We start from the raw sequence: 27,172 nt of genomic DNA, 5'->3' as shown, positions 1-27,172 counted from the left end.
GCAGAAACTTGTTACTGAAGACGGAGTCATCTATGATTCTCTGAATTATATTTTAAAATAGGAAGCTAAATACTTTAAGCAGATGTTCTCTTTTCCATCTCATCCTCTTGCACTGAATGAACATTACGGTAAGGAATTCTTTCCAAATAATACAAAAATTGAAAATTAACAAATGTACTGAAAGATCAGTGCAAAGGCCAAATTACAGAGGAATAACTTTTTGAGACTATTAAATCATTTCAGTCTGAAAAAAAACCCTGGGCTTGATGGCATACCGGTAGAGGTATATCAAGTCTTTTTTGATATACTAATAGCTCCATTGTTAGATTGTTTTAACTTTTCCTATAGAAATGGTAGTCTGTCAGGTACTCAGCAGGAAGGTCTGATTTCACTATTATTAAAACAAGATGGCAAATATAAAGATCCAGTCTATCTAAAAAAACTGGAGGCCCCTTACACTTCAATGTTGTGATGCAAAAATACTAGTGAAATGCATAGCACTCAGAATTAAAAGGGTTTTTACCAGGTATTGTTCATCCTGATCAGACAGGTTTTTTACATGGACGATACATTGGAGACAGTATACGACAACTACTAGAAATAATAGAACATCATGAAACATCTAAGAAGCCGGCCCTGGTATTTATAGCAGATTTTGAAAAGGCATTTGATAAAGTAAGACAGGATTTTATTTATAAATGCCTGGATATTTTCAATTTCAGTGATTCTCTTATAAAATGGGTCAAATTAATGTATTTCAACCCTAGGTGTAAAATAGTAACTAACTGCTACTTCTCAGAGAGTTTTGAATTGTCAAGAGGAGTTAAACAAGGGTGTCCGCTGTCACCATATCTACTCGTTATGGCCATCGAAATGTTAGCTATTAAAATCAGATCCAATAACAACAGTAGAGGATTAGAAATCCAAGGCTTAAAAACAAAGGTGTCCATGACTCAAGTTTTATATTAAGTCCGCAAGCTAGATCCCTGCAATGTCTCATTGAAGATCTAGATAACTTTTCTGGACACTCTGGAGTAAAACCTAATTATGATAAGTGCACAATATTATGTATTGAATCTTTAAAAAATACAACTTTTACATTACCCTGCAGTTTACCTATAAAATGGGCTGACGGTAAAGTAGACATACTTGGTATTCATATCACAAAAGATAAACATAAGCTCTCCACAATGAATTTCAATAGAAAACTTGTAAAAATAGACATGATCCTGCAACCACGGAGAGGTAAATACCTGTCTATTTATGGAAAAATTGCCCTGATTATCTCCTTAGTCATATCTCAGTTTACACACTTACTTATGGTGCTGCCTACTCCTGATGATTCGTTTTTCAAATCATATGAGCAAAAAATATTTCGCTTTATCTGGGACACTAAACCAGACAAAATAAAGCATGCCTATCTATATAATGAATATGAATTGGGTGGGTTGAGATTATTAAATATAAAAGCATTAAACCTGTCTCTTAAAGCTTCAGTGTCTAAAGAGACAAGACTAACAAGAGAAATACATGAACTAATAGTACAGGTAGATAGCAATAAAAACAATACTACAAAAGTTGTACTTGAACCCTAAATGGTTCTCAAGTAAATTCCTAAGAAAAGCTCATCCATTAAAAATGGCCTTTTTGCCATTGTGCAGATTGCCATGTCTCATTTTCGATGAATTGAAAATGATACTTTTTTCACGGTATCTCTCTTTTTCAAACAAGCATTGCAGAGCTGGCTACAATTTCAATTTCATCCCCCTGAAAAGATAGAACAAATATTACAACAGATGTTATGGCTGAACTCAAATGTGCTGGTTGATAAAATAGCTGTATTTATGGGAAAGATGTTTGAAAAGGGTATTTTGTTCTTAAATTAGAGTTATGTATTTCATGGAGTTATCAGAATTGTACAGGAAGGTCTGCTCAACCCAAGAGTACAACCAAATCGATTACAGCTTTACCCCAAAAATGGAGGAGGAGGTAGGGAACTGGTCTGTCTGCCCAATATAAAGGATCAAAACTGGCAGAGGAATAAAAATAGCATAAATAGGAAAGTATACCAGTTTCATTTGAGGACCAGTATGTTGACAACTGGGCCATACAGATTGCAAAATAGTTAGGAAGAGATTTTTGATGTACCATGGTACGAGTTGATATATAAAACAACGTTGTGCTTTTCAGCTAAAATGATTATATAGAATTCTTGCCACCAACAAAATGTTGAATATTTGGGGCATAAAATCATCGAAGCTCTGCAGATTTTGTTGTGAGGATACAGAATCAATAGAACATTTATTTTGTTATTGCCCTCAGGCAGCCCGTTTCTGGTCTCAGGTTCAGGAATGGCTGAAAATGCATAACATTGATCTAAAATGGACCCTAGAAATAGTACTGTTAGTAGATCTGGAGAGACCAGGTCAGTCAATTACTAATACTCTTAGTAAATGTATTTATCTTCAACTCGCAATCTGTGGATTCTATTCGATTAGATACATTTAAATTGTACATTAAACATCACAGCATAGTTGAAAGATATATGTTGTGTAGAAATTTGAAGAGGGTGGCCAGCAGAGATATGTGGGATGAGCCGAGGGTTTGGATGTGGAATTGGAGACAAGTGGGAGTGGAGTTGATGGGCAGGAGATAGAATGATGGTCAAAAATAAAGTATAAAAAATAAAGTCAAAATAAAACACAATAAAAAGTATGTTTGAATGACACTGTAGGGCAGTGTTTTTACAGCTAATGCCGGTTTACCTGAGGCTGTTGCCGTGCAGGTGTTTGTACACATGCATATACACACACTTTCATTGAAATACACACATACACGGACACACATGTAAATAGTGCCAGATATGCACTCAAACAGATACAGTTGGCCTTGCTGTTATGATTTTAGTTGTCCTTAATGTCCTTAGCTTTTTTTTTTTACATTGTTGTTTTGTGTTCTTTTGTCTTTTTCTCATGAGTTCATTTTCTTGGTTGTTGGTGCATTGGGGGGGGGGGGGGGATCTTGGGAGTGGGGAATGGAATAATTAAAAAAATATATATATACATTTTCTTCTTTCCTTCTTGGGGGGAGGGGGTTACTCTGGGAGGGGTCTCGGATGGTTGAGGGACAGCTATGGGGAACTGTGGGGGGGATCTTAGAGGGTTCGCAGCCCTGTTTTTTTTGGCCTTGTGGGAGATCTGTTGACGTGCCCTTGAGCAGGGTGTTGACCCTGGATGCTTCTGTGTGTCGCTCTGAATGGGAGTCTGTTGGATGACTGGTGTGGTGTAGTTGTTGAGCGGCTTCAAGTATATTGTATGTTTTTGATATAAAAAAAAAATATATAATATATATATATATATAAAATTACTTTTAAGAAGGCACACCCGTTAATTGAAATGCATCCCAGGTGACTACCTCATGAAGCTGAGCTGTCATCAAGGCAAAGGGTGGCTATTTGAAGAACCTCAAATATAAAATATATTTTGATTTGTTTAACACTTTTTTGGTTACTACATGATTCCATATGTGTTATGTGAGTTTTGATGTCTTCATTAGTATTCTACAATGTAGAAAATAGTAGAAATAAAGAAAGAATGAGTAGGTGTTCTAAAACTTTTGACTGGTAGTGTGTATATATATATATATATATATGAGTATTATAGTGTTTCTATGATATACAGTGCATTCGGAAAATATTCAGACCCCTTGACTTTTTCAACATTTAAATAGTTTTGTTGTCCTCATCAATATACACACAATACCCCATAATGACAAAGCAAAAACAGGTTTTTAGATATTTTTGCAAATGTATAAAAATAAAAAACGTAAATATCAAATTTACATAAGTATTCAGACCCATTACTCAGTACTTTGTTGAATCACATTTGGCAGCGATTACAGCCTCAAGTCTTCTTGGGTATGATGCTACGAGCTTGGCACACCAGTACTTGGGGAATTTCTCCAATTCTTCTCTGCAAATCCTCTCAAGCTCTGTCAGGCTGGATGGGGAGCGTCGCTGCACGGCTATTTTCACGTCTCTCCAGAGATGTTCGATCGGGTTCATGTCCGGGCTCTGGCTGGGCCGTTCAAGGTCATTCAGAGACTTGTCCCGAAGCCACTCCTGTGTTGTCTTGGCTGTGTGCTTAGGATCATTGTCTTGTTGGAAGGTGAATATTTGCCCCAGTTTGAGGTCCTGAGCACTCTGGAGCAGGTTTTCATCAAGGATCTCTGTACTTTGCTCCGTTCATCTTTCCCTCAATCCTAACTAGTCTCCCAGTCCCTGCCGCTGAAAAACATCCCCACAGCATGATGCTGCCACCACCGTGCTTCACCGTAGGGATCAGTTTCCTCCAGACGTGACACTTGGCATTCAGGCCAAATAATTCAATCTTGGTTTCATCAGACTTGAGTCCTTTAGGTGCCTTTTGGCAAACTCCAAGCGGGCTGTCATGTGCCTTTTACTGAGAAGTGGCTTCCGCCTCGCCATAAAGGCCTGATTGGTGGGGTGCTGCAGAGATGGATGTCCTTCTGGAAGTTTCTCCCATCTACACAGAGGAACTCTGGAGCTCTGTCAGAGTGACCATCGGGTACTTGGTCACCTCCCTGACCAAGCCCCTTCTCTCCCGATTGCTCAGTTTGACCGGGCGGCCAGCTCTAGGAAGAGTCTTGGTTGTTCCAAACTTCTTCCATTTAAGAATGATGGAGGCTACTGTGTTCTTGGGGACCTAGAATGCTGCAGACATTATTTGGTACCCTCCCCCAGATCTGTGCCTCGACACAATCCTGTCTCGGAGCTCTACGGACAATTCCTTTGACCTCATGGCTTGGTTTTTGCTCTGACATGTACTGTCAACTGTGGGACCTTATATAGACAGGTGAGTGCTTTTCCAAATCATGTCCAATCAATTGAATTTACCATAGGTGGACTCGGTAATCAAGTTGTAGAAACATCTCAAGGATGATCAATGGAAACAGGATGCACCTGTGCTCACTTTTGAGTCTCATAGCAAATGGTCTGAATACTTATGTAAATAAAGTTTATATTTTTAAATTTTTTTAACAAATGCAAACATTTCTAAAATGCTGTTTTTTTGCTTTGTCAATATGGAGTATTGTGTGTAGATTGGTGTGAGAAATGTATTTATTCCATTTTAGAATAAGGCTGTAGCGTAACAAAATGTGGGAAAAAATGGGTCTGAATACTTTCCGAATACACTGTATATGGTATGAGTGTTTATATATTGAATATGAGTCTGTCTGTTGCTGTGGTATATATGTTATTTGTGTGCCTGTGGTTCTGGTGTGACCCAGGGGCATGGGAGTGGGAGCACCTCCAGGAGGCTGTGGGGGAGAAGCTGAAGAACTCTCTGGCCGTGGCTCAACTCATGGACCGCGTCCGCTCCTTCCTGGGCAGAGACAAGGTGACCCATGGTTTATACCCTATTCCCCCATTTAACACAATACATGTGGCTCTGATCAAAAGCAGTGTACTTGCAGTGCACTAATTGATTGAACTGGGATTATGTTTACTCTCAGATTGAGCAAAGGGAATGGGATGTGGGCCGCCTTAACATCAGGAGACATGTGACATGCAGGTTCATAATTCGATCTGGTGACCAGGCTTGAGTTCCTTCTATTTCAGTTCCATCAAAAGTGAAGTGTCACTTCTGCACTCATCATTTACAAGTATCATTTCTCAATACAAGTCATACGTTTGGTTCCAATCCATCTACAGGATTGACTAAGCAGTTGAAAGTCAATGATTTGTGTACTCTAAACCAGCAGGCTCTGGCATAATGCGAGCGATGTTATATCACTGCAGCATAATGAAGCCAATGGGTTTGATATGCAGACTGCTCTAGAAGCGAGCCTGCCTGCCAGTCTGTTTCAGCATTAGCCAGCTCCATTGAAGCGGTCTTGGCAGGGAGGGCAGGGACAGTGGAGTTGGCCACTGCTGAGGCAGGCTTGTAGACAGGCTATTTCTATGCCACGGGTGGGTGGTGGAGATGGAAGCTCAGAATGAATGGCACTCATGGTAGTAAATACCAACAGTGGTGGAATCCTCAGACATAACCCACGCTGTGTGTGCCTGTGTGTGTTTGCGTGTGCGTGTGTAGGGCTCCAGGGATACGCCTAACGCTCGGCCCGCCCAGCTTGGTCCTCAGTCTCTGGTCAACCTCTTCAACTCTCCTCTCTACTCTGATGTCATCTTCATGGTGCAAGGCAAGTACATACACAAAGTCAACTTTTTTTTATTACACATGATTAACTGATTTCCTCACTGAGGGCCCTCAGGTAGTCAGTCCATTTCATTATTGCACCAGAGAAAAAATACCATCAACATATTTACGGTGCCTTGTATGATGTACACTTGATATACAATAGTCACAGTGCTTTAGACATTCATGCCAGATTTTGTACAATTCTTCTGTTTTGTTTATAAGAGCTTAGAAATACTAAACACCCTAATATTATGTTTACAGATGTTATATTATGTTCACAATTTTATAAATGACTTTGCTGCAGCAACAGTACATCGTTTTTATGACAAACTCTCTCGCAGGGTGATGCCAAGCTCCAAGTTTATAAGCAATCATCTACAATAACCCATGTAATGAAATATATATATTTTTTTAAATATGCCCGACACTTCAAAATGTATCCACTTTGCAGCATGTTCTTCACCTGCGCTGCACCCAACTATAGAGGGCTGTCATAACAGTGACACAATGCCTGTCAGACTTCAAGACAACCATTATGTCATGCTTTATAGCTGTCATAAGCTCTGGGTTAATTTAAACGACCCGTTTGGAAAGGCATCAATTCATAACTATTATGGTTTTAGATTGATTACGCCTTGCACCATGACAGTACATGAGCAGATCATTCGGTAGACGTGATTGGCTGATGTGAAGCTGTAGAGGCTTGTCTGTTTCTTTCAAGAAAATTACAAAATACAGAGAATAGCTTTAGCTATTATCCTCCACTGTATCGTGAAGAGACTAAAAACCTTCCACCTTACAATAGAGGTATGTCAGAGTGTGATTAGCAACACGTTACCGAAAGCTCTCTCTCTTCACCTGAACCATCATTCAACCCCGCTCCTCCTCAACTCTTCCCCAAGGCCTTGCTGGCAAGGAGAATGTATAATAGAGAATGCGTTCTCAGCAAAGTAACCTGGTAAAATAAGGACTACATTCAAGCAATAAGGCCCGGGGGGGGGGGGGGGGGGGTGTGTATGGCCAATATACCACGGCCAAGGGCTGTGTCCAGGCACTCCGCATATTGGCCATATACCACAAACCCCCGAGGTGCCTTATTGCTATTATACACTGGTTACCAACGTAATTAGATCAGTAAAAATAAATTGTCATACCTTTGGTATACGGTCTGATATACCCTTCTGTCAGCCAATCAGCATTCAGGGCTCGAACCACCCAGTTTATATTTAAAAATAGACTGTGTTTCAGGGAGTGTGTTACCAGCTCACCGGGCGGTCCTGGTGGCTCGCTGCGATGTCATGGCGGCCATGTTCAGCGGGAAGTACGCAGAGGCACGGAGTCGGGTGGTGCCCATCCACGGAGTCTCCTCTGACACCTTCCTCTCCTTCCTGGAGTACCTCTACACTGACACCTGCTGTCCTGGTGGGTCCACTGCTGCAGGGCAGGAGCAAAAACAGGCACTTTGTATAGGTCCCACTCCGGGTAGACATGGGTTAGGCCTAGACATGGCCTTGAGACCAGGGGTGGCCAAACCATCATTCTGGAGAACTATTGTTCCAACCTTGTTCTAACTTATGCTGCGTTTAGATGGTACGAGGTAGACGGCAAACCGGATGTCATTGTTTTCAATAAAAGCACAATGGTAGACGGGACTTGTCACCAGAGTTCAGATATTTCAATGTTGATTTGCCCTGTTTGTTTACTGAAATCACCACAGCAACGCATACCATCGTGCTGGCTTGCTTTTGCAGTCACCCTGTTTCTTGCTTTCTTGTCCCGCTATACCGACTGGTATGACAGTTTTTTTGTGTCCCTCGTCTAAACGCAGCATAACACTCAGTATTCAGCCAATTAAGGTCCTTATTATGAGCAGCTGATTCCCTAGAATTACAGGAAATTAGCTGTAAAAATTCTAAATTCTCTCAGCCTCATTGCAAAATGTGTAGAATAGCATGAGATTAGCTATAAAACTGCAATTTTTTCTTTAAGACACATGGCAATATGTGTAGAATTGTAGGAAATTAGCTTTAGCTCAGACTAGGGGTGTAACAGCTCACCAAACCTAGTTTGGTTTGGTTTCGGTACAGTGGGAAAATGAAATGCCAACAGTTACTGCAGTAAATATTTGTTAATTTAAGAATATATTAAGTGTTGGTATTCCTGTTTACATATACTGTATGATCATGAGTCATAATGATGAGGGCACAATCAGGAATACCAACACTTTGTATTTTCTTAAATGAAAACACGATTACTCATGAACAACACTAAAATAAAGTGCAATATGCGTGTGAAATCAATGTGTAAACATGGCTAAGATATTGTATAATGTTATCTTACAAAGAGAAAAATATGTGACTCTCATAAAGGGGGCGTGTCTGAGGCATGGTACTTCTCGTTTCCCACGCCGGGGGAATTGGATGGGCTATCACTATTAAGTAGCTCTCTGTAGCCCTGGAGGTCCATCCAGCTGTATTAAGCAAAACACGGGGTGCATTGGCCAATTCATTGACAACTTCGGCTTTAGTTTGCTTTAATAGAGCAGGTACTACCAGTTTGCTGAAATGGGTGCGAGAGAGCCAAGTTCATAATGTGGCTCGAGCACTTTCACGAGGTGCTGAAACCCCCTATTCTTCTCAACCAGCGAGAATGGGCGCATATCCACGGCCAGGGGGGCAACTTTCACTGAGGACGGACATGTCCCCCCCACATTCTGAAATTGCATTTTTGTCCCCCCCAGTTTTATCATTGGAATGTGATACAAAACGTGGTAACGGTGTGCTTTAGGACGATGCGGACGCCTCCGAGCGGTCGGGTAGGCTGTTTGGAGTGTTTATCCGACTGGATAAAAAATATATAAATATATAAAATCCACTTCTAAAGCCAAAGTTGCGCCTCTGTCCCCAGCTATAAACATACCAATCGCTCTTGTAATTTCTTTGGCCCGGTCAGAATCAGCTGCGAAGGGCTGCTTGAATGCAGAGGGGAGACGAAGTTGTTGTTTTTGTGTGTTTCTGTCTTGCTCCGTTAATAAGAAACATGGGGTGAAGTCGGCGTAAGTGTGTCAACATGTTTGAGGTGATGGCAGCTGCATAGGCTATTCTCATTGAGCAGTGTCGACATACTCGCTCTGTCCATCGCCGTTGTAATCTACTGGGAAGCGCAAATGTTCCCGAACTGGAGATTTAAATTATGGAGAATCCTCCTCCGACCCCACCACTCGCCATTGTACAGAACTAGCTCCCAGCTGAGACAAAAGGATAGATTGAAATGCTCCAATTAAGATCAGAATTTTGATTACGTTGATGTTTTCTTATTTCAGATTTACTCAAGCCTATAGGCCTAGCGATTTTATATTTTAAATATATTTTAATGTATTCAGTCAGGTTCACAGTGCAGACCGAACAGAGATCTCCATACCAAACGGTTCGGTACGAATACGTGTACCATTACACCCCTAGCTCAGACCTTGAAGGGGCCCCGCAAAATTGCGGTACGCCTCTATCTGGGTCCTCGGTGCTGCTCAGTAGAAGCTGTGAAATGATTTGCGGTGGATTTACATTCTCAGATGGTATAAATAGTATCTCTTATGTCCTAAGGGGATTTGACTGTCAGCTCCCCAGAAAATTGACAGGCTGGGGGAGATCAAAAGAAATTGGAGTGGACACTGACACTAGTATGATATGATAAATAGTACTGTATGCCGATTTGTTTGGAGGGTGAGCGAGTGAGTGTGAGATGTTATCTTGTCGTTGGTTTATTTTTCACAGCTGTGTATGTATGTGTGTGTAATGTGATATGATTGACAGGTCTGATTGACAGATTGTGGTCTGTGTGCGATTATAAATCCCAACAATGTCTGTGTGCGATTATAAATCTCCAACAATGGCGTGGATTTCAACCACAATTTGAAATCCACGCCACAATTTACAATCAAATCTGTGCATGATTCTCTAAATGAGGCTCCAGTATGTTTGACAGTGTCTCTGTATGTGTGTCCAGCCAGTGTGTTGCAGGCCATGGCCGTGCTGGTCTGTGCAGAGATGTACCAGGTGAAGCGCCTGCAGCACCTGTGTGAGGTGTGTGTGTGCGCCTACCTCCAGAGCATGCCTAGCCGAGAGCTGGCATCAACCGGCATCAGTGTGATCCGGCTTCTCCGTAGGGCTAAGGTAAGTGTGTGAGAGATATTCTCCATTTCAAAATCGACACCTAGCCCTTACCATCTTGGCATTCCTGTAGAGCTGAAACGTTTGATAGGTGTGAGCAATATAGTGAAGATTCTCATACCCGTTTGATTTTTAAAAATCTACCAACCTGGCCTCAGGGAAATCAATAGGATTTGGGAAGTTTATTTGTACCCCTCCATTTAGTATGATATGTTACAAATGGAATAGTGGTCATACAACATCATTCGAATTGGAGGACTTATAGTGTTGTAATGAAACAGGCAGGGAGCAGGTCTCGAACCCTCAACCTTCTAGCCCGAAGTCCAGCGAGCTATCGACTGTGCCCCAAAAGCATGCTCCGGCGGTAGAGTCGATATCCGCGCTTATAAACCCAGGGTTGTTACTGTATCATACGTCATACCCGGTCGTACAATATCATACGTATTGGAGGACGTATAGTATCATACTACTGTAACAATGGCGCCGGAGAAGAAGGCTGACGTTTTACTTATCCCCAACCGATGGTCTTTTTTTGTTTGTTTATTTGCAACTTATTTTTTTAACTTAATTCGTACATAGTTTTCCTCTACTGTCTCTTATGATCAAAAATAACTTCTGGACATCAGGACTGTGATTACTCACCACGGACTGGCAGAATCCTTTTTTTCCTTTAACGAGTCTGACGAGGCCGACACGAATGATATACTGCTTTCTCAGGAACAGGCCCAGATCTCCGTGATTTGCCTGTGGAGAAAAAGGGTCCAGAGGGCGGGCTGCCTTCTGAGAATTTATAGGCGATCGAATAAACCTCCACTTCCTTCCATTCTGCTAGCAAATGTGCAATCTTTGGAGAATAAAATAGATGACCTAAGCGGGAAGATGAATCTACCAACTGGACATGTAAACGACCAACTGTAATATCTTATGCTTCACGGAGTCATGGCTGAACGACGACACTATCAACATACAGCTGGCAATACGCTGTACTGGCAGGATAGAACAGCGGAGTCTGGTAAGACAAGGGGCGGCGGACTATGTATTTTTGTAAATAACAGCTGGTGCACAATATCTAAGGAAGTCTCAAGCTATTGCTCGCCTGAGGTAGAGTATCTCATGATAAGCTGTAGACCACACTATCTACCTAGAGAGTTTATCTGTATTTTTCGTAGCCGTTTACATACCACCACAGACGGAGGCTGGCACTAAGACAGCATTGAATAAGCTGTATTCCACCATAAGCAAACAAGAAAACGCCCACCCAGAGGTGGCGCTCCTAGTAGCCAGGGACTTTATTGCAGGGAAACTTAAATCAGTTTTACCAAATTTCTATCAGCATGTTAAATATGCAACCAGAGGGAAAAAAAAAATTCTGCACCACCTTTACTCCACATACAAAGCTCTCTCTCGCCCTCCATTTGGCAAATCTGACCATAATTCTAGCCTCCTGATTCCTGCTTACAAGCAAACATTAAAGCAGGAAGCACCAGTGACTAGATCAATAAAAAAAAGTGGTCAGATGAAGAAGATGCTAAGCTACAGGAATGTTTTGCTAGCACAGACTGGAATATGTTTCGGGATTCCTCCAATGGCATTGAGGAGTACACCACATCTGTCATTGGCTTCATCAATAAGTGCATCAATGACATCGTCCCCACAGTGACCGTACGTACATACCCCAACCATAAGCCATGGATTACAGGCAACATCCAAACTGAGCTAAAAGGCTAGAGCTGCCACTTTCAAAGGAGCGTTACTCTTAACCCAGAAGCTTATAAGAAATCCCGCTATGCCCTCCGACGAATCATCAAACAGGCAAAGCGTCAATACAGGACAAAGATCGAATCGTACTACACCGGCTCTGACGCTCGTCGGATGTGGCAGAGCTTGCAAACCATTACAGACTACAAAGGGAAGCACAGCCGAGAGCTGCCCAGTGACACGAGCCTACAAGACGAGCTAAACTACTTCTATGCTCGCTTCGAGGAAAATAACACTGAACGTGCATGAGAGCATCAGCTGTTCCGGAAGACTGTGTGATCACGTTCTCCGCAGCCGATGTGAGTAAGACCTTTAAACAGGTCAACATTCACAAGGCCGCAGGGTCAGATGGATTACCAGGACGTGTACTGCGAGCATGCGCTGACCAATTGGCAAGTGTGCTCGCTGACATTTTCAACCTCTCCCTGTCCGAGTCTGTAATACCAACATGTTTTAAGCAGACCACCATAGTGCCTGTGCCCAAGAACACTAAGGTAACCTGCCTAAATGACTACCGACCTGTAGCACTTACGTCTGTAGCCATGAAGTGCTTTGAAAGGCTGGTCATGGCTCACATCAACACCATTATCCCAGAAACCCTAGACTCACCCCAATTTACATACCGCTCCAACAGATCCACAGATGATGAAATCTCGATTGCACTCCACACTGCCCTTTCCCACCTGGACAAAAGGAACACCTATGTGAGAATGCTATTCATTGACTACAGCTCGGCGTTCAACACCATAGTGCCCTCAAAGCACATAAATAAGCTAAGGATCCTGGGACTAAACACCTCCCAACTGAATCCTGGACTTCCTGACGGGCCGCCTCCAGGTGGTAAGGGTAGGTAACAACACATCCACCACACTGATCCTCAACACAGGGGCCCCTCAGGGATGCGTGCTCAGTCCCCTCCTGTACTCCCTGTTCACTCATGACTGCACGGCCAGGCATGACTCCAACACCATCATTAAGTTTGCCGATGACACAGTGGTAGGCCTGATCAACGACAAGACAGCCTATAGGGGGAGGTCAGACCTGGCCATGTGGTGCCAAGACAACAACCTCTCCCTCAATGTGATCAAGACAAAAGGAGATGATTGTGGACTATAGGAAAAAGAGGACCGGGCACGCCCCCATTCTCATCGACGGGGCTGCAGTGGAGCAGGTTGAGAGCTTCAAGTTCCCTGGTGTCCACATCACAAACAAACTAACATGGTCCAAGCACACCAAGACAGTCGTGAAGAGGGCACGACAAAATCTATTCCCCCTCAGGAGACTGAAAAGATTTGGCATGGGTCCTCATATCCTCAAAAGGTTCTGCAGCTGCACCATCGAGAGCATCCTGACTGGTTGCATCACTGCCTGGTATGGCAACTGCTCGGCCATCACTGGGGCCAAGCTTCCTGCCATCCAGGACCTCTATACCAGGCGGTGTCAGAGGAAGGCCCTAAAAATTGTCAAAGACTCTAGCCACCCTAGTCACTGTTCTCTCTGCTACCGCACGGCAAGCGGGACCGGAGCACCAAGTCTAGGTCCAAGAGGCTTCTAAACAGCTTCTACCCCCAAGCCATAAGACTCCTGAACATCTAATCAAATGGCTACCCAGACTATTTGCATTGCCCCCCCCCCTTCTCTTTTACACCGCTGCTACTCTCTGTTATCATCTATGCATAGTCACATGAATAACTCTACCTACATGTACATATTACCTCAACTAACCGGTGCCCCCGCACTTTGACTCCGTTCCGGTACCCCCCTGTATATAGTCTCGCTATTTTACTGCTGCTCTTTAATTACTTGTTACTTTTATTTCTTATTCTTATCCATATTTTTTAAACTGCATTGTTGGTTAGGGGCTCGTAAGTAAGCATTTCACTGAAAGGTGTACTATAGCTGTTGCATGTGACTAATACAATTTGATACGCCATACCCGGTCGTACAATATCATACGAATTGGAGGATGTATAGTCTCATACGTTGTACAATATCATACGAATTGGACGTCGTTAGCATTTGTGGCTAACGTTAGTGGATAACACAGCAGGTTAGAACTAACGTAGCAGGTTAGGAGAATAAGGTTAAGTTAATGTTGGGAAAAGGTTAAGTGGAAGGGTTAGCTAAATTGCTACAGTCGTCCCCGACAAGAACATGCAACCTTTGGGTTGCTAGACGGTCATGTTATATGCCAACCCATCCTCCCCAACCAACTGCCCTACTTTTTGTTAAGTAATCATAAGCATTATTTTATTCGTAATGTAACACATCATAGTAAATAGAGGTACAAATGTAAGGAACATACCCTACGTCTGTTTAATATGGTCAAGGTGAATGTACAGAAGTAAGAAGCCTAGGGGAAGGATTTTGGATTCAGCAAGAGTGTGTGTGTTCTGACACAAAATAGCTTATCTTCAGTAGCATCCACCACATCGCTTTCCACTCAGTGGAGGTAGAGTGAGAGAAGACAAGAAGTCACTTCAGACTACTCAGATGATGCACCCCTTGACATTTCAATGTTTCTAATATTCAGTGCCAACAAAAAAATGTATGATTAAATAAGTGTAGTTTTTTTTTTAAATGATCCTTACCACAAACCTGAGAGGATTTGGTTGAGGAAACAACTTGTACCGTACGCTGTGAAGGATTAACCCACCAATGTGCTGTCACCTATCCAGTTCTTTCTGGTCAATGGTTTAAAAACACTGGAGGCAGGGAAAGCAGAGAATATGCATGCATGCACACACATTGCACATGCACAGGGTTGGAAAATGTAATTTTCCGTGTGGAAGTCATTGCTGGTGTTAATTTATTCTGCCCTTTATATTCTAAATCTTCAACAGTTACACAATACATCTTTGCTCAAATAGCTGACTCCTCCCCTCTCTCCTTCTACCTCTTTCTCTCTCACAGTGCCACAACGCAGAGCAGCTGTATGTATGGCTCCTCCACTTCATAGCCAATAACTACCTAATCTTCAGTCACAAGCCCGACTTCCTGGAGCTCTCAGGTGAGAGATCAGACACAGGACAGGTTATTGGACATATTGATAACTCAAGCTCACTAAGTGTGACTGGTGTTGTAAAACCCATGCCAAAGCCAGCTGTTGTGAAAGCTAATGACATTTTAATGACAGCTTTGTGTAGACCGTATGTTAAAGGGAAGTAGTGAAGTGTAATCCATATAGGCATAATGTTAGTTTTGATCGCACATATTAAGAAGGGGAAATACTACAGGTCAAATAAGCAGTTCTGATTGAGGATGTAGTGGATTGTCATAGCTTGTAAAAAAACACATTTACACACCTTTACATTTTCTAAATAGAGCTTGCACACCTATGACGCTAAATTAGCATGGTTAGCTTTTACCCTTCTTGCTGCTCGTCAAGCCACTTCATCCCTGGTTATGACACATATATAAAGCACACACTGGTTAATAAGCACACAGGGCAGGTTTAGTAGCATCTACAACAGGTTTATTTCCATTAACAATGTTTTCATCGTACACCAGTGCATATTTAAGGTCAAATGGACGGGTCTTTAAGGGCACAAGTGAAGTGATACACGATACAAAGACTAAATAGTACTACACAATATTATTCACATTGGTCCAGCTCTTGGGTGTAAAACAAGTGTATCAGGCAGGCAGAGCATGCATGTGGCTTAATGATGGCTTCATAGAAATGTTGGTTTAGGCAATGACGGATAAAAAGAAATACTGGCACTGTGTGTGTGTGTGTGTGTGTGTGTGTGTGTGTGTGTGTGTGTGTGTGTGTGTGTGTGTGTGCGCGCGCATCCATGTGTGTGAGAGAGCGGGGTGACATGATATCGTCACGGCAACCTGTTTTTTGTTGTCTTGGTTGACAGAGGAGGAGCGGGAACAGGTGGAGAGACTGCGTTGGCCTTCCCGAGGTTACCTTCAAGAACTGAGCGAGTACCAGCAGCGCCGACGCAAACTCAAGAAGTCCCGCTGCCTCGTCATGTGACACCCACCCGCCGCCACACCCTGGAGAAGTAGTGAGAGGCGGAGAGGAGAAGAGGAAGGTGTGGGGCGAGAGACAAAGGAGGGGGAGAGGAGTTGAGAGAAGGCATTATAAACAGACCAGAACATAATTGAGCCATCTGCCTCAAATGGACAGTGAAAAAGGGGGACAGAAAGCTAACCAGCTCGGGAGGAAACCCAGAGGGTTCAGCACAGAGCTGAAAGGTCGAAGAGGCCTGGTCGAAAGGCGATGTCTACGGGAGGTGACCTAAAACACTGACGCACTCCGGTCCCCGAGGAACAACACGTGACTGTCCTCGGGACAAAATGACCGATTTACTTAACCAGGGAGAATTTCAAATGACAGCTGAATTCCACTGGAAACCAGGGCGAAAAAAAAACAAAACAATGGCCATGTTCCAGGTTTGTCCTTTTTGCAGTCGCGCTGGCTGCATAGCTCATAAGATTTCTATATCATACTAATGTGGTTTCTGATATGTAAATCCTTATCCAGGCATTGTGCACATGCAAAAAAGATGACCTGGAAAGCCACCATTATCTGTTCATGGAGGACTGTATCTATAGCCCAATGAATAACTGTATGAAAATGGCATGGCAAATAACTGTATCCATGGAGAATGGACAGTGATCATCTTTTCCATCTCCACACAGGAGAGAGAACATTTTGTTTTTTTAGCGGAGAAGGTTCTCAAATTTACAAATGGGCCCGGAAACGTTCAAAGGAACATGCTGAAATGTATCCAAAACGTTTTGGAGTCTTCTATCTAATGAACGTGACCCGGGATTGTGCATCTATAGAGGATGTCTGTATCTAATCTATGCTTGACACAGAATCCTACAGTCCCAAATCAACCCAAGGCGCTACACCCAGGGGAAAACGACTACCCCTTCTCATTGAAGCCACAAAAGTTCAAGGTCAACCATGGTACTGCATGCATTGGTAACAGGATCCCCATTAGAGTAAATGGAAAAATGGCAATCTTCGTGTTAATTAAAAAAAAAAAATGCTTCTAATATACCAGATGTCCTTGAACCGATTATTTTCAAAATCGCACACAGAAGTTATAAGGACAATTTAGTTGCTAATATTGGCAGCCTGCGGTACCCCGGTCGGCCTTCAAGTTGAGGTACTCAATGAGAGGGGGCAGCACTTAGCTAGCCTGCAACATCACTTCCTGGAGTAGCTGAAACAGCGCATATGTCTCCATGAGACGCCATCTTAACCGACTTCATTTGGATTCAATGCGCTGTTGAGTCTTCACATAGGAATGAATGGTGTCACGGGATCGATGGCTTTGTCCATTCAATGTATACAGTTATTGGCTACACCCTACACACAACTTAATGTCCCCTTCTTTTTATGTCTAATGGGTCATCAAGAAGTGCCTAGGGCTATAGGAGTTGATTTGGGACTAGGCCAACATAACTGTGAGTACATAGTGGTCCTACATGACTGTCTTATTGGGTTATTCTGTAATGCTAAATCCTCTTAAGAGTGCTAACAGCATTGGGGCACCTGGAGACTTAAAATCACCACATACACACCTTCCAAAGGTGAACAAATGATTTGATCTGTTCATTGAAACCGTAACCAAACAACACCTCTGGTTTGACCTCATTTTTGCCATGAGATTATAATTTGACGGTGCTGCGACTATTTTTGTAAGGTGTACTGTCTGTACCAGGGGGTGTTTTGTGTGTTTGTGAGCTAACTGCGTAATGCACCCAGCATGTGGAGACTAGAGGGTGTGGGGTGTTTGGTTTGGTGGCCCTCTAGCCACGGGGGATGGCTGTGTACAGTAATAGTTGTGACCTCCGAGTCACTGGGAATAAAGACATGTTTTAGAAGAACACGTTGGCACGTCGCCCACTGAATCGTTGACATGCATCTGCTCGGCACGAGATGTCTTCTGTCACGTGTGTGTGTGTGTGTGTGTTACTGCTTAGTGTGCATTAATAATGCACATACATATTCACATACAGCATGTCATGTGTTGAAGTTTAGTCTGAAGCTTGGTTGATTTTGGCTTGAATTTAAACTGCATACATTTATACACACACACACTGATTTGAAGCAACTTCAACCTCATAAACCACAAAACACATAAGCAAATGACTTGCATTCCTAAGCTTTTTGTGGGTGTATGGGGAGGTGTGCCCTTTATTACTCATGACCCCTTATGTTGAAAATGTTAGAGTGTAGTTAACGGCTCTGCATAAGCTCTAAATTAATCAACCTTGCGTAATCTTAACATCTTCAATTTCACCTCATCCACGTGCATGTGACGGAGAGTAAGTCACATGTTGGTGTGAGTAACGTGCAGTTATTTTTTTTTCCTCGGGTTGTGTCAATGTTGCCAACAACACAAGCTGTGACTAACAGGCCAACTGGTGGATTGAGACATACTGTATGTTGGGATCTCCAGCAGAGGTTGAGGGATACCTTGCTGCAGGTAAAAATGCTTCCGTTTCACACACACTGCCTTGTTAACATGCCGCATGCGTCGCAAACGTCAATCTAATCTGGGGTTGCCAGATTCCGTAATCCCACATTCGCTCTGAAAGGGAAGGCTGAATCGAGGCTACCAACAATCTAATCCATACACTCTTTAGTCCGTTTCTGGAGGAGAATAGCTCTCTGTACCTTGGTGGAAGCTTATGACTTAAAGAGGCTATACCTTTGCCTCTGTGGTCATTCATAAGCCAAAACGGGTCCCCTAAATGGACAGAAATATCATTTAAATCTAGGCCCGTAGGCTATGTGTTGCGTTTTTATTTATTTAACTAGGCAAGTCGGTTAAGAACAAATTCTTAGTTACATGTGTCAAGGTGGCTGTGGAGGACCTGTTTGGCCAGCAGGTGGCGTGGTTCTCTGGTCCTGGAGCTATCTGTTCTCTAGCCTCCTGAAACACCACCTCAGCTTCTCCCAGTCTGGAGGCTTGCTGAAGAGCCACATTACTCCCTCACATCTCGCTCTCTACATTACAAACTCTAATCCCCTGCCTTGCGCCTCCCTCTCCTCACTCCCTTTCGTGTGTGTGTGTACATACCTGGGGCAGTGTGTGTCACTGCAGCGCGCCAATGGACTGCAGCATCCCCTCCAGCTTCCCACTTTCGTCCAGATCTGCCACGTCACTGCCCCCTCCCACACACTCCTCACCGATGAACACCCGCGGGACCTACACACACACACAAACTATTTATATTTGACAACTTTATACTTCTCTACATTCCTAAAGAAAATGATGTACTTTTTACTCCATACATTCCCTCTAAGGGACACCTAAAAGTACTCATTACATTTTGAATGCTTATCAGGACAGGAAAATGGTCTAATTCACACACTTATCAAGAGAACATCCCTGGTCATCCCTACTGCCTCTGATCTGGCAGACTCCCTAAACACATGCTTTGTTTGTAAATTATGTCTGAGGGTTGGAGTGTGCCCCTGGCTATCCGTAAATTTAAAAAAAGAAAATGGTGCCATCTGGTTTGCTTAATATAAGGAATTTGAAATTATTTTTTACTTTCAAATCAAATCTTATTGGTCACATACATGTGATTAGCAGATGTTATTGCGGGTGTAGCGAAACGCGTGTGCTTCTAGCTCCGACAGTGCAGCAATAGCTAACAAATTACACAACATACCAATACACACAAATCTAAGTAGGAATGAATTAAGACTATATACATGTATGAGCGACGTCAGAGCGGAATGGACTAAGATACAGTAGAATCGTATAGAATACAATATATACACACATGAGATGAGTAATGCAAGATATGCAAACATTAAGTGACTAAGATACCATAGAATACAGTATATAGATATGAGATGAGTAATGCCAGATATGTAAACATTATTAAAGTCACTAGTATTCCATTCCTTAAAGTGGCCAGTGATTTCTAGTCTATGCCTATACGCAGCAGCCTCTAATGTGCTAGTGATGGCTTTAACAGTCGGATGGCCTTGAGATAGAAGCCATTTTTCAGTCTCTCGGTCCCAGTGATGTGTATGGCAAGGAACTTGAAGCGTTCCACCTTCTCCACTGCGGTCCCTCTGCTGTTTCCTGAAGTCCATGATCATCTCCTTTGTTTTGTTGACGTTGAGTGAGAGGTTGTTTTCCAGGCACCACACATTGATACTTAAGTATATTTAAAACCAAATACTTTTAGACTTTTACTCTAGTAGGATTTTACTGGGTGACTCACTTTTACTAAAATCCATTATGAAGGATTGTAAATGAATAGGAACAGCTGAATACATTCACATGTGATGAGCTTCAAGCCAATCAGCGTTCATGGATTGCTGAGTCATTGCGATGGACGATCGAACTGTTATGCCGCGTTCAGAACAACTGGGAACTTGGGAAAAAACGAGCTCCGACTGGGAAAAATCGATTTGAACGGTCATCCAACTCGGAATTCCAACTCGTGAACTCGGGCCTCTTGCTAGAACTCCAACTTTCCTACCTGAAAATCATTTACGTTATCAGTTTCCAGTTGTTTTGAACGCGAAATAACACTGAAACAAAACAAAAATTCAACATGGAACGTTACAATAGTCCGCATATTTGTTTTAACTACAGTATGTATTTTGCTATACAAAAACAATTGAGACGTCGAGATATTACGCTTGTCATGAACTCCTTCACCGAAAAGGACTCTTTGTTCTCAAATCATCACTTGAACGACAGCCATCTTTGAGATCGCGCCCAATTGTCTGGATACAAAGTTACATGCAGTTTTACACTCACCACAACAACAAAGGAATAACGAATTGAAATACTGGCGATAGCCGAATGAAGACACTCACCGTCCGAGCTCCAGTTATCTCCAAAAAGTAGTCCTGTAAACTACTCATATCGCTCCGTCCAGTGATATCAATAAATTCTAAATGCCCAGCTTTGAATTTGTACTTTGTCAAGACCTCTTTGGCCGTAACGCAATACGGGCACGATGGTTTGAGAAATATTGTAACTTTGTCTCCTCTAAGTTTAGTTTCGACAAATTCCTGTGCCATTCTAGCGTTAGCTGAAAGACAAAAATATTGGCCTGCAAATTCGATATGAACAGCTCGTCGCGATTAATGTTTTGATGAGCAGTCTACTTCCGTATTGTGTCAGAGGAGGCGTGTTTATAAATCGAAGGACATGTGTGAAGCTAGCCACAATTGGGGAATTTTCGGTTTGCCTTCAAAATAAAAGTACCCCATTGAAACTGATCAAAACGGATACATATAGTGGAATAATGCCATATTTGGACTAGATAATGCTTAACAATGTTAGAAATTAAAATAAATACAATAATTAATAAATGTTTCAATAAACAGTAAAAAAAACCTGTTCAAATCCCACTGTGGATGTATTAGACTGCATGAATGTATTGGGGGGCATACATACAGCTCTAGAAAAAAATAAGAGGCCACTGCAAATATCAGTTTCTCTGGTTTTACTATTTATAGGTATGTGTTTGGGTAAAATTAACGTTTTTGTTTTATTCTATAAACTACTGACAACATTTCTCCCAAATTCAAAATAAAAATATTTTCATTTAGAGCATTTATTTGCAGAAAATGACAACTGGTCAAAATAACAAAAAGGATGCAGTGGTGTCAGCCCTGGAATAATGCAAAGAAAATAAGTTCATATTCATTTTTAAACAGCAGAATACTAATGTTTAACTTAGGAAGAGTTCAGAAATCAATATTTGGTGGAATAATCCTGGATTTTCTGCCTCTAACCCTATTACGGGGGCTGAGTCACTGGCTTACTGGTGCTCTTCCATGCCGTCCCGAGGAGGGGTTCGTCACTTGAGTGGGTCGAGTCACTGACATGATCTTCCTGTCCGGAATGGCGCCCCCCTCGGATTCGTGCCATGGGGGTGATCTTCGTGGGCTATACTCGGCCTTGTCTCAGGGTAGTAAGTTGGAGTTTTGAAGATATCCCTCTAGTGGTGTGGGGGCTGTGCTTTGGCAAAGTGGGTGGGGTTCTATCCTGCCTGGTTGGCCCTGTCTGGGGGTAACGTCGGACAAGGCCACAGTGTCTCCCGACCTCTCCTGTCTCCGCCTCCAGTATTTATGCTGCAATTCTTTATGTGTCGGGGGGGGGCTAGGATCAGTCTGTTATATCTGGAGTATTTCTCCTGTCTTAGCCAGTGTCCTGTGTGAATTTAAGTATGCTCCCTCTAACTCTCTCTTTTCTCTCTTCTCTTGGAGGACCTGAGCCCTAGGACCATGCCTCAGGATTACCTGGCCTGATGACTCCTTGCTCTGCCCAGTCCACCTGCTGTCCCCAGTCCACCTGCTGCTGCTGCTCCAGTTTCAACTGTTCTGCCTGCGGCTATGGAACCCTGACCTGTTCACCGGACGTGCTACCTTGTCCCGGACCTGTTGTTTTCGACTCTCTGTACCGCACCTGTTGTCTCTAACTCTGAATGATCGGCTATGAAAAGCCAACTGACATTTACTCCTGAGGTGCTGACCTGTTGCACCCTCTACAACCACTGTGATTATTATTATTTGACCCTGCTGGTCATCTATGAAAGTTTGAACATCTTGGCTATGTACTGTTATAAACTCCACCCAACACAGCCACCCCTCAGAGCCTGGTTCTTCTCTAGGTTTCTTCCTAGGTTCCTGCCTTTCTAGGGAGTTTTTCCTAGCCACCGTACTTCTACATCTGCATTGCTTGCTGTTTGGGGTTTTAGGCTGGGTTTCTGGATAGCACTTTGTGACATCGGCTGATGTAAAAAGGGCTTTATAAATACATTTGATTGATTGATTTATTGTCAATCACAGCTTTCATGCATCTTGGCATGCACTCCACCAGTCTTTCACATTGATTTTGGGTGACTTTATGCCATTCCTGGCGCAAAAATTCAAGCAGCTCGGCTTTGTTTGATGGCTTGTGACCATCTATCTTCCTCTTTCAATGGGGTTCAGGTCTGGAGATTGGGCTGGCCATGACAGGGTCTTGATCTGGTGGTCCTCCATCCACACATTGATTGACCGGGCTGTGTGGCATGGAGCATTGTCCTGCTGGAAATAAACAATCCTCAGAGTTGGGGAACATTGTCAGAGCAGAAGGAACCAAGTTTTCTTCCAGGACAACCTTGTACGTGGCTTGATTCATGCGTCCTTCACAAAGACAAATCTGCCCGATTCCAGCCTTGCTGAAGCACCCCCAGATCATCACCGATCCTCCACCAAATATCACAGTGGGTGCGAGACACTGTGGCTTGTAGGCCTCTCCAGGTCTCGCACCCACTGAAATGTGGTGAATCAAGCCACATGCTCTAAATGACAAGATTTGTATTTGGAATTTGGGAGGAATGTTGTAAGTAGTTTATAGAATAAAACAAAAATGTTAATTTTACCCAAACACATACCTATAAATAGTAAAACCAGAGAAACTGATCATTTTGCAGTGGTCTCTTCATTTTTTCCAGAGCTGTATATACAGTGTACAGCCTAGCCTTAGCACTTGATCATGACTCAGTTCCATGACATTACACATAAGAGTCATCGGACGAAGGCGTCGTCTGTACGGGGGAGTGTTGTTAAGAGCCCCAACGCATGGTCTGAAGGTTAACACGACATTAACCCGCAACGCTTGCGGTACAATTTTGAAAGCATAAGGACCTTATCTTTGGCTGTTTTGGCTTCCAGAGCCAATTTTGTTTTTGGCTTCCAGAGCCTTTAAAATGTAAGGTCCATGTAAGATCCTTGGACTATAAGGGGTAACGTTAGACTCCTTTAGTCCCACTTTGGGCTATGTACTTCCTTACCTGCAACCATGGAATTGGGTGTCAGCCTACTCAGTGACACCAACAGATTACAATTCCAAAGAGTTTACACAAATATTAACTTCATAGCTCTTATTGCAGGACTATAAAATGAGCCACATTGACACATTCAACTCACCAGTCATTCATATTGGACTACAAAGCCTTACCTTTAGAGTGTGCACCAATGAAATGAGTGTGCACCAATGAGTGTGCACCTATGAAATGGGGTATCAGCCCACACAGAACACAACTATGTAGAGTTTACACAATTACTAGCTCTTATTGCAGGACTCTGAAACTAGCTCACCAGTCAACATATTGTGTGTATTGGACATTCATATTGTACTGTACAGCCTTACAGTGGTTTGAAATAAACTCAACCCAAGGAAAACGGTTACGAGACCCTTCATTCAGTGACACATTTTTTTCCCTAATTATCTCGCAAATCTCAGTTTTGGACAAGATTGAGTTTATGATCAAAATTGTCCTATTTTCACTTTGTAGTCAATTTTGACACTATAATAAATGTTTCTTACTAATAAATGTTTCCGTTTTCTACCAGAGAAGTTGTTTATGGCCTTCAGCTGCTCTTTAAAGATGTGGTGTGGTATAATTTTTTATACCGTCATTTTTTCTATCCGAGTAGAAAACTGTGAAATAAATGTCCATTTTGTTATCAGATATATTTTTATATCAGTGTTCAAGAAAAAAACATAGACCAATCATTCAACCAAATCTACTAATGTAGATAGCAACCGAGACCCTTAGAAGGTGCAGTTCTTCCTGGTGTGGAATTACCTCTAGGTGTCAATGCAGTCAGTCCAGCTGGCTATACAGTTGTGCCCCTCGTATGTACAGTATCAGTCAAAAGTTTGGACACACCAACTCATTCAAGGGTTTTTCTTTATTTTTACTATTTTCTACATTGTAGAATAATAGTGAAAACATAAACTATGAAATAACACATGGAATCATGTAGTAAGCAAAAAAAGTGTCAAACAAATTAAAATATATTTGAGATTCTTCAAGGTAGCCACCCTTTGCCTAGATGACAGCTTTGCATACACTTGGCATTCTCTCAACCAGCTTCATGAGGTAGTCACATGGAATACATTTCAATTAACAGTTGTGCCTTGTAAAAAGTTAATTTGTGGAATTTATTTCCTTCTTGATGCGTTTGAGCCAATCCGTTGTGTTGTGACAAGGTAGGGGTGGTATACAGAAGATAGCCCTATTTGGTGAAAGACCAAGTCCATGTTATGGCAAGAACAGCTCAAATAAGCAAAGAGAAATGACAGTCCATCATTACTTTAAGACATGAAGGTCAGTCAATATGGAAAATGTCAAGAACTTTGTGCAGTCGCAACAACCATCTAGCGCTTTGATGAAACTGGCTTTCATTGGGACCGCCACAGGAAAGAAAGACCCAGAGTTACCTCTGTGGCAGAGGATAAGTTCATTAGAGTTAACTACACCACAGATTGCATCCCAAAGAAATGCTTCACAGAGATCAAGTAAGGCCCGATTCACGGCCTTCAATCAGGCCTTCATGGTCAAATTGCTGCAAAGAAACCACTACTAAAGGACACCAATAAGAAGAAGAGACTTGCTTGGGCCAAGAAACACAAGCAATGGACATTAGACTGGTGGAAATCTGTCCTTTCGTATCTCCAAATTTGAGATCTTTGGTTACAACCGCAGTGTCTTTGTGAGACACTGAGTAGGTGAACGGATGACCTCTGCATGTGTTGTTCCCACCGCGAAGCATGGAGGAGGAAGTGTGATGGTGTGGGGTTGCTTTGCTGGTGACACTGTGATTTATTTAGAATTCAAGGCACACTTAACCAGCATGGCTACCACAGCATTCTGCAGCAATACGCCATCCCATCTGGTTTGCGCTTAGTGGGACAATTATTTGTTTTTTAACAGGACAATGACCCAACACACCTCCAGGCCGTGTAAGGGCTATTTGCCCAAGAAGGAGAGTGATGGAGTGCTGCATCAGATGACCTGGCCTCCATAATCACCTGACCTAAACCCAATTAAGATGGTTTGGGATGAGTTGGACCGCAGAGTGAAGGAGAAGCAGCCAACAAGGGCTCAGCATATGTGAGAACTCCTTCAAGACTGTTGGAAAAGCATTCCTCATGAAGAATGCCAAGAGTGTGCAAAGCTGCCAAGGCAAAGGGTGGCTACTTTGAAGAATCTAAAATATATATATTTTGATTTGTTCATCCCTTTTTTGGTTACTACATGATTCCATAGTTTTGATGTCTACAATGTAGAACATGGTAAACATAAAAACCCTTAAATGAATAGGTGTCCAAACTTTTAACTGGTACTGTATATACACACACAGACGCACAAAATATGGGGGATTGGAAATTATGCAGATAATTACATTGATGGAAGCTACAATCTGCAATATTAAAGCGGTTCTACCCCCATTTTTTATAAAATATTTAGTCTCAAAAGAACACAGCTTGGGTCATGGACACAAATCAGGTCATCCAAAAGAAAACCAAACCCAAGAAGGAAAATTCCTCTGCAGAGTAGCTGCCATCGATTATGGAGCCACACTGATGCCAGATCCTATCAGATAACAGGACAACACTACTTGCTCTTCCCCAGATGGTCTTTAAATGCGGTATTCCCTAATCACATTTGCAGAGATCTCAGATACTGTTGCATTGATGACATCCTGACAAATATGGGGCATCTCAGGTCATGGAGGACTGAATGCCGTAACCTTGGATTCAAACCAAATACTACTTTGAGCAACCAACTTAAGAAATATCCTTCATTTTCATTGCAAAGCAGCAACACGAGTAGACATTGAGCAATCATCAGGACTGTGATTAGTTGATTCAGGTGTTAAGAGCAGGGCTGCTGCCACTGTAAGCGATTGCGGTTTGCACAAGACTTTGTTTGGGGAGCGAACAGAAGTCTTCAGATCTCAGGCAAGGTTACGCGTCACGAGTGTGGCGAACCAAACTACCTTTACTACACTTCTTCGACCACCTCTCCGAGGAGCATCTTTCCAGTTGGAGCATCTTTCCAAAAATGGAGCATCTTTCCAGTTTGCAACAGTCTTATCGGCTAAGAGACCATACTGACAGTCATTCAACAGCATGATTTTCACACCAATCATGAGACAAATCTGAAGTCTTGTTAGCCGTAATGATCTATCAACATCAAAGCGTCCAACCCACCTTAACAATGGGTTGCATTTATATG

The 27,172-nt window shown here is 42.6% G+C and overlaps 2 protein-coding genes across 2 annotated transcripts in view; one reads left to right on the top strand and one right to left on the bottom strand.

Moving 5' to 3' along the window:
• Positions 1-17,998, top strand: part of LOC106565190 (rho-related BTB domain-containing protein 3) — a 35,455-nt gene extending 17,457 nt beyond the window's left edge. Inside the window, exons 7-12 of the mRNA XM_082959043.1 lie at positions 5,311-5,420; positions 6,117-6,226; positions 7,474-7,643; positions 10,224-10,390; positions 15,059-15,155; positions 16,012-17,998. Coding sequence (XP_082815169.1) covers positions 5,311-5,420; positions 6,117-6,226; positions 7,474-7,643; positions 10,224-10,390; positions 15,059-15,155; positions 16,012-16,130 — 773 coding nt within the window. The 3' untranslated portion in view covers positions 16,131-17,998. The remainder of the gene's footprint in view (positions 1-5,310; positions 5,421-6,116; positions 6,227-7,473; positions 7,644-10,223; positions 10,391-15,058; positions 15,156-16,011) is intronic.
• glrx (glutaredoxin (thioltransferase)) lies at positions 15,599-21,274 on the bottom strand. Its single transcript, XM_014132043.3, has 3 exons — positions 20,964-21,274; positions 19,198-19,326; positions 15,599-16,150 (listed from the first exon to the last, which is right to left on the bottom strand). Exons 1-2 carry the CDS (start codon positions 21,168-21,170, stop codon positions 19,213-19,215), a joined length of 321 nt encoding a protein of 106 aa, XP_013987518.1. The 5' UTR covers positions 21,171-21,274; the 3' UTR covers positions 15,599-16,150; positions 19,198-19,212.
• Positions 21,275-27,172: the final 5,898 nt, after the last annotated feature.

This window comes from Salmo salar, chromosome 12 (assembly GCF_965601325.2).
Source record: "Salmo salar chromosome 12, fSalSal1, whole genome shotgun sequence".
NCBI classification, from domain to species: Eukaryota; Metazoa; Chordata; class Actinopteri; order Salmoniformes; family Salmonidae; genus Salmo; species Salmo salar.
The sequence above is the reverse complement of the archived record's forward strand: the minus strand, read 5'-3'. Positions and strand labels throughout refer to the sequence as shown.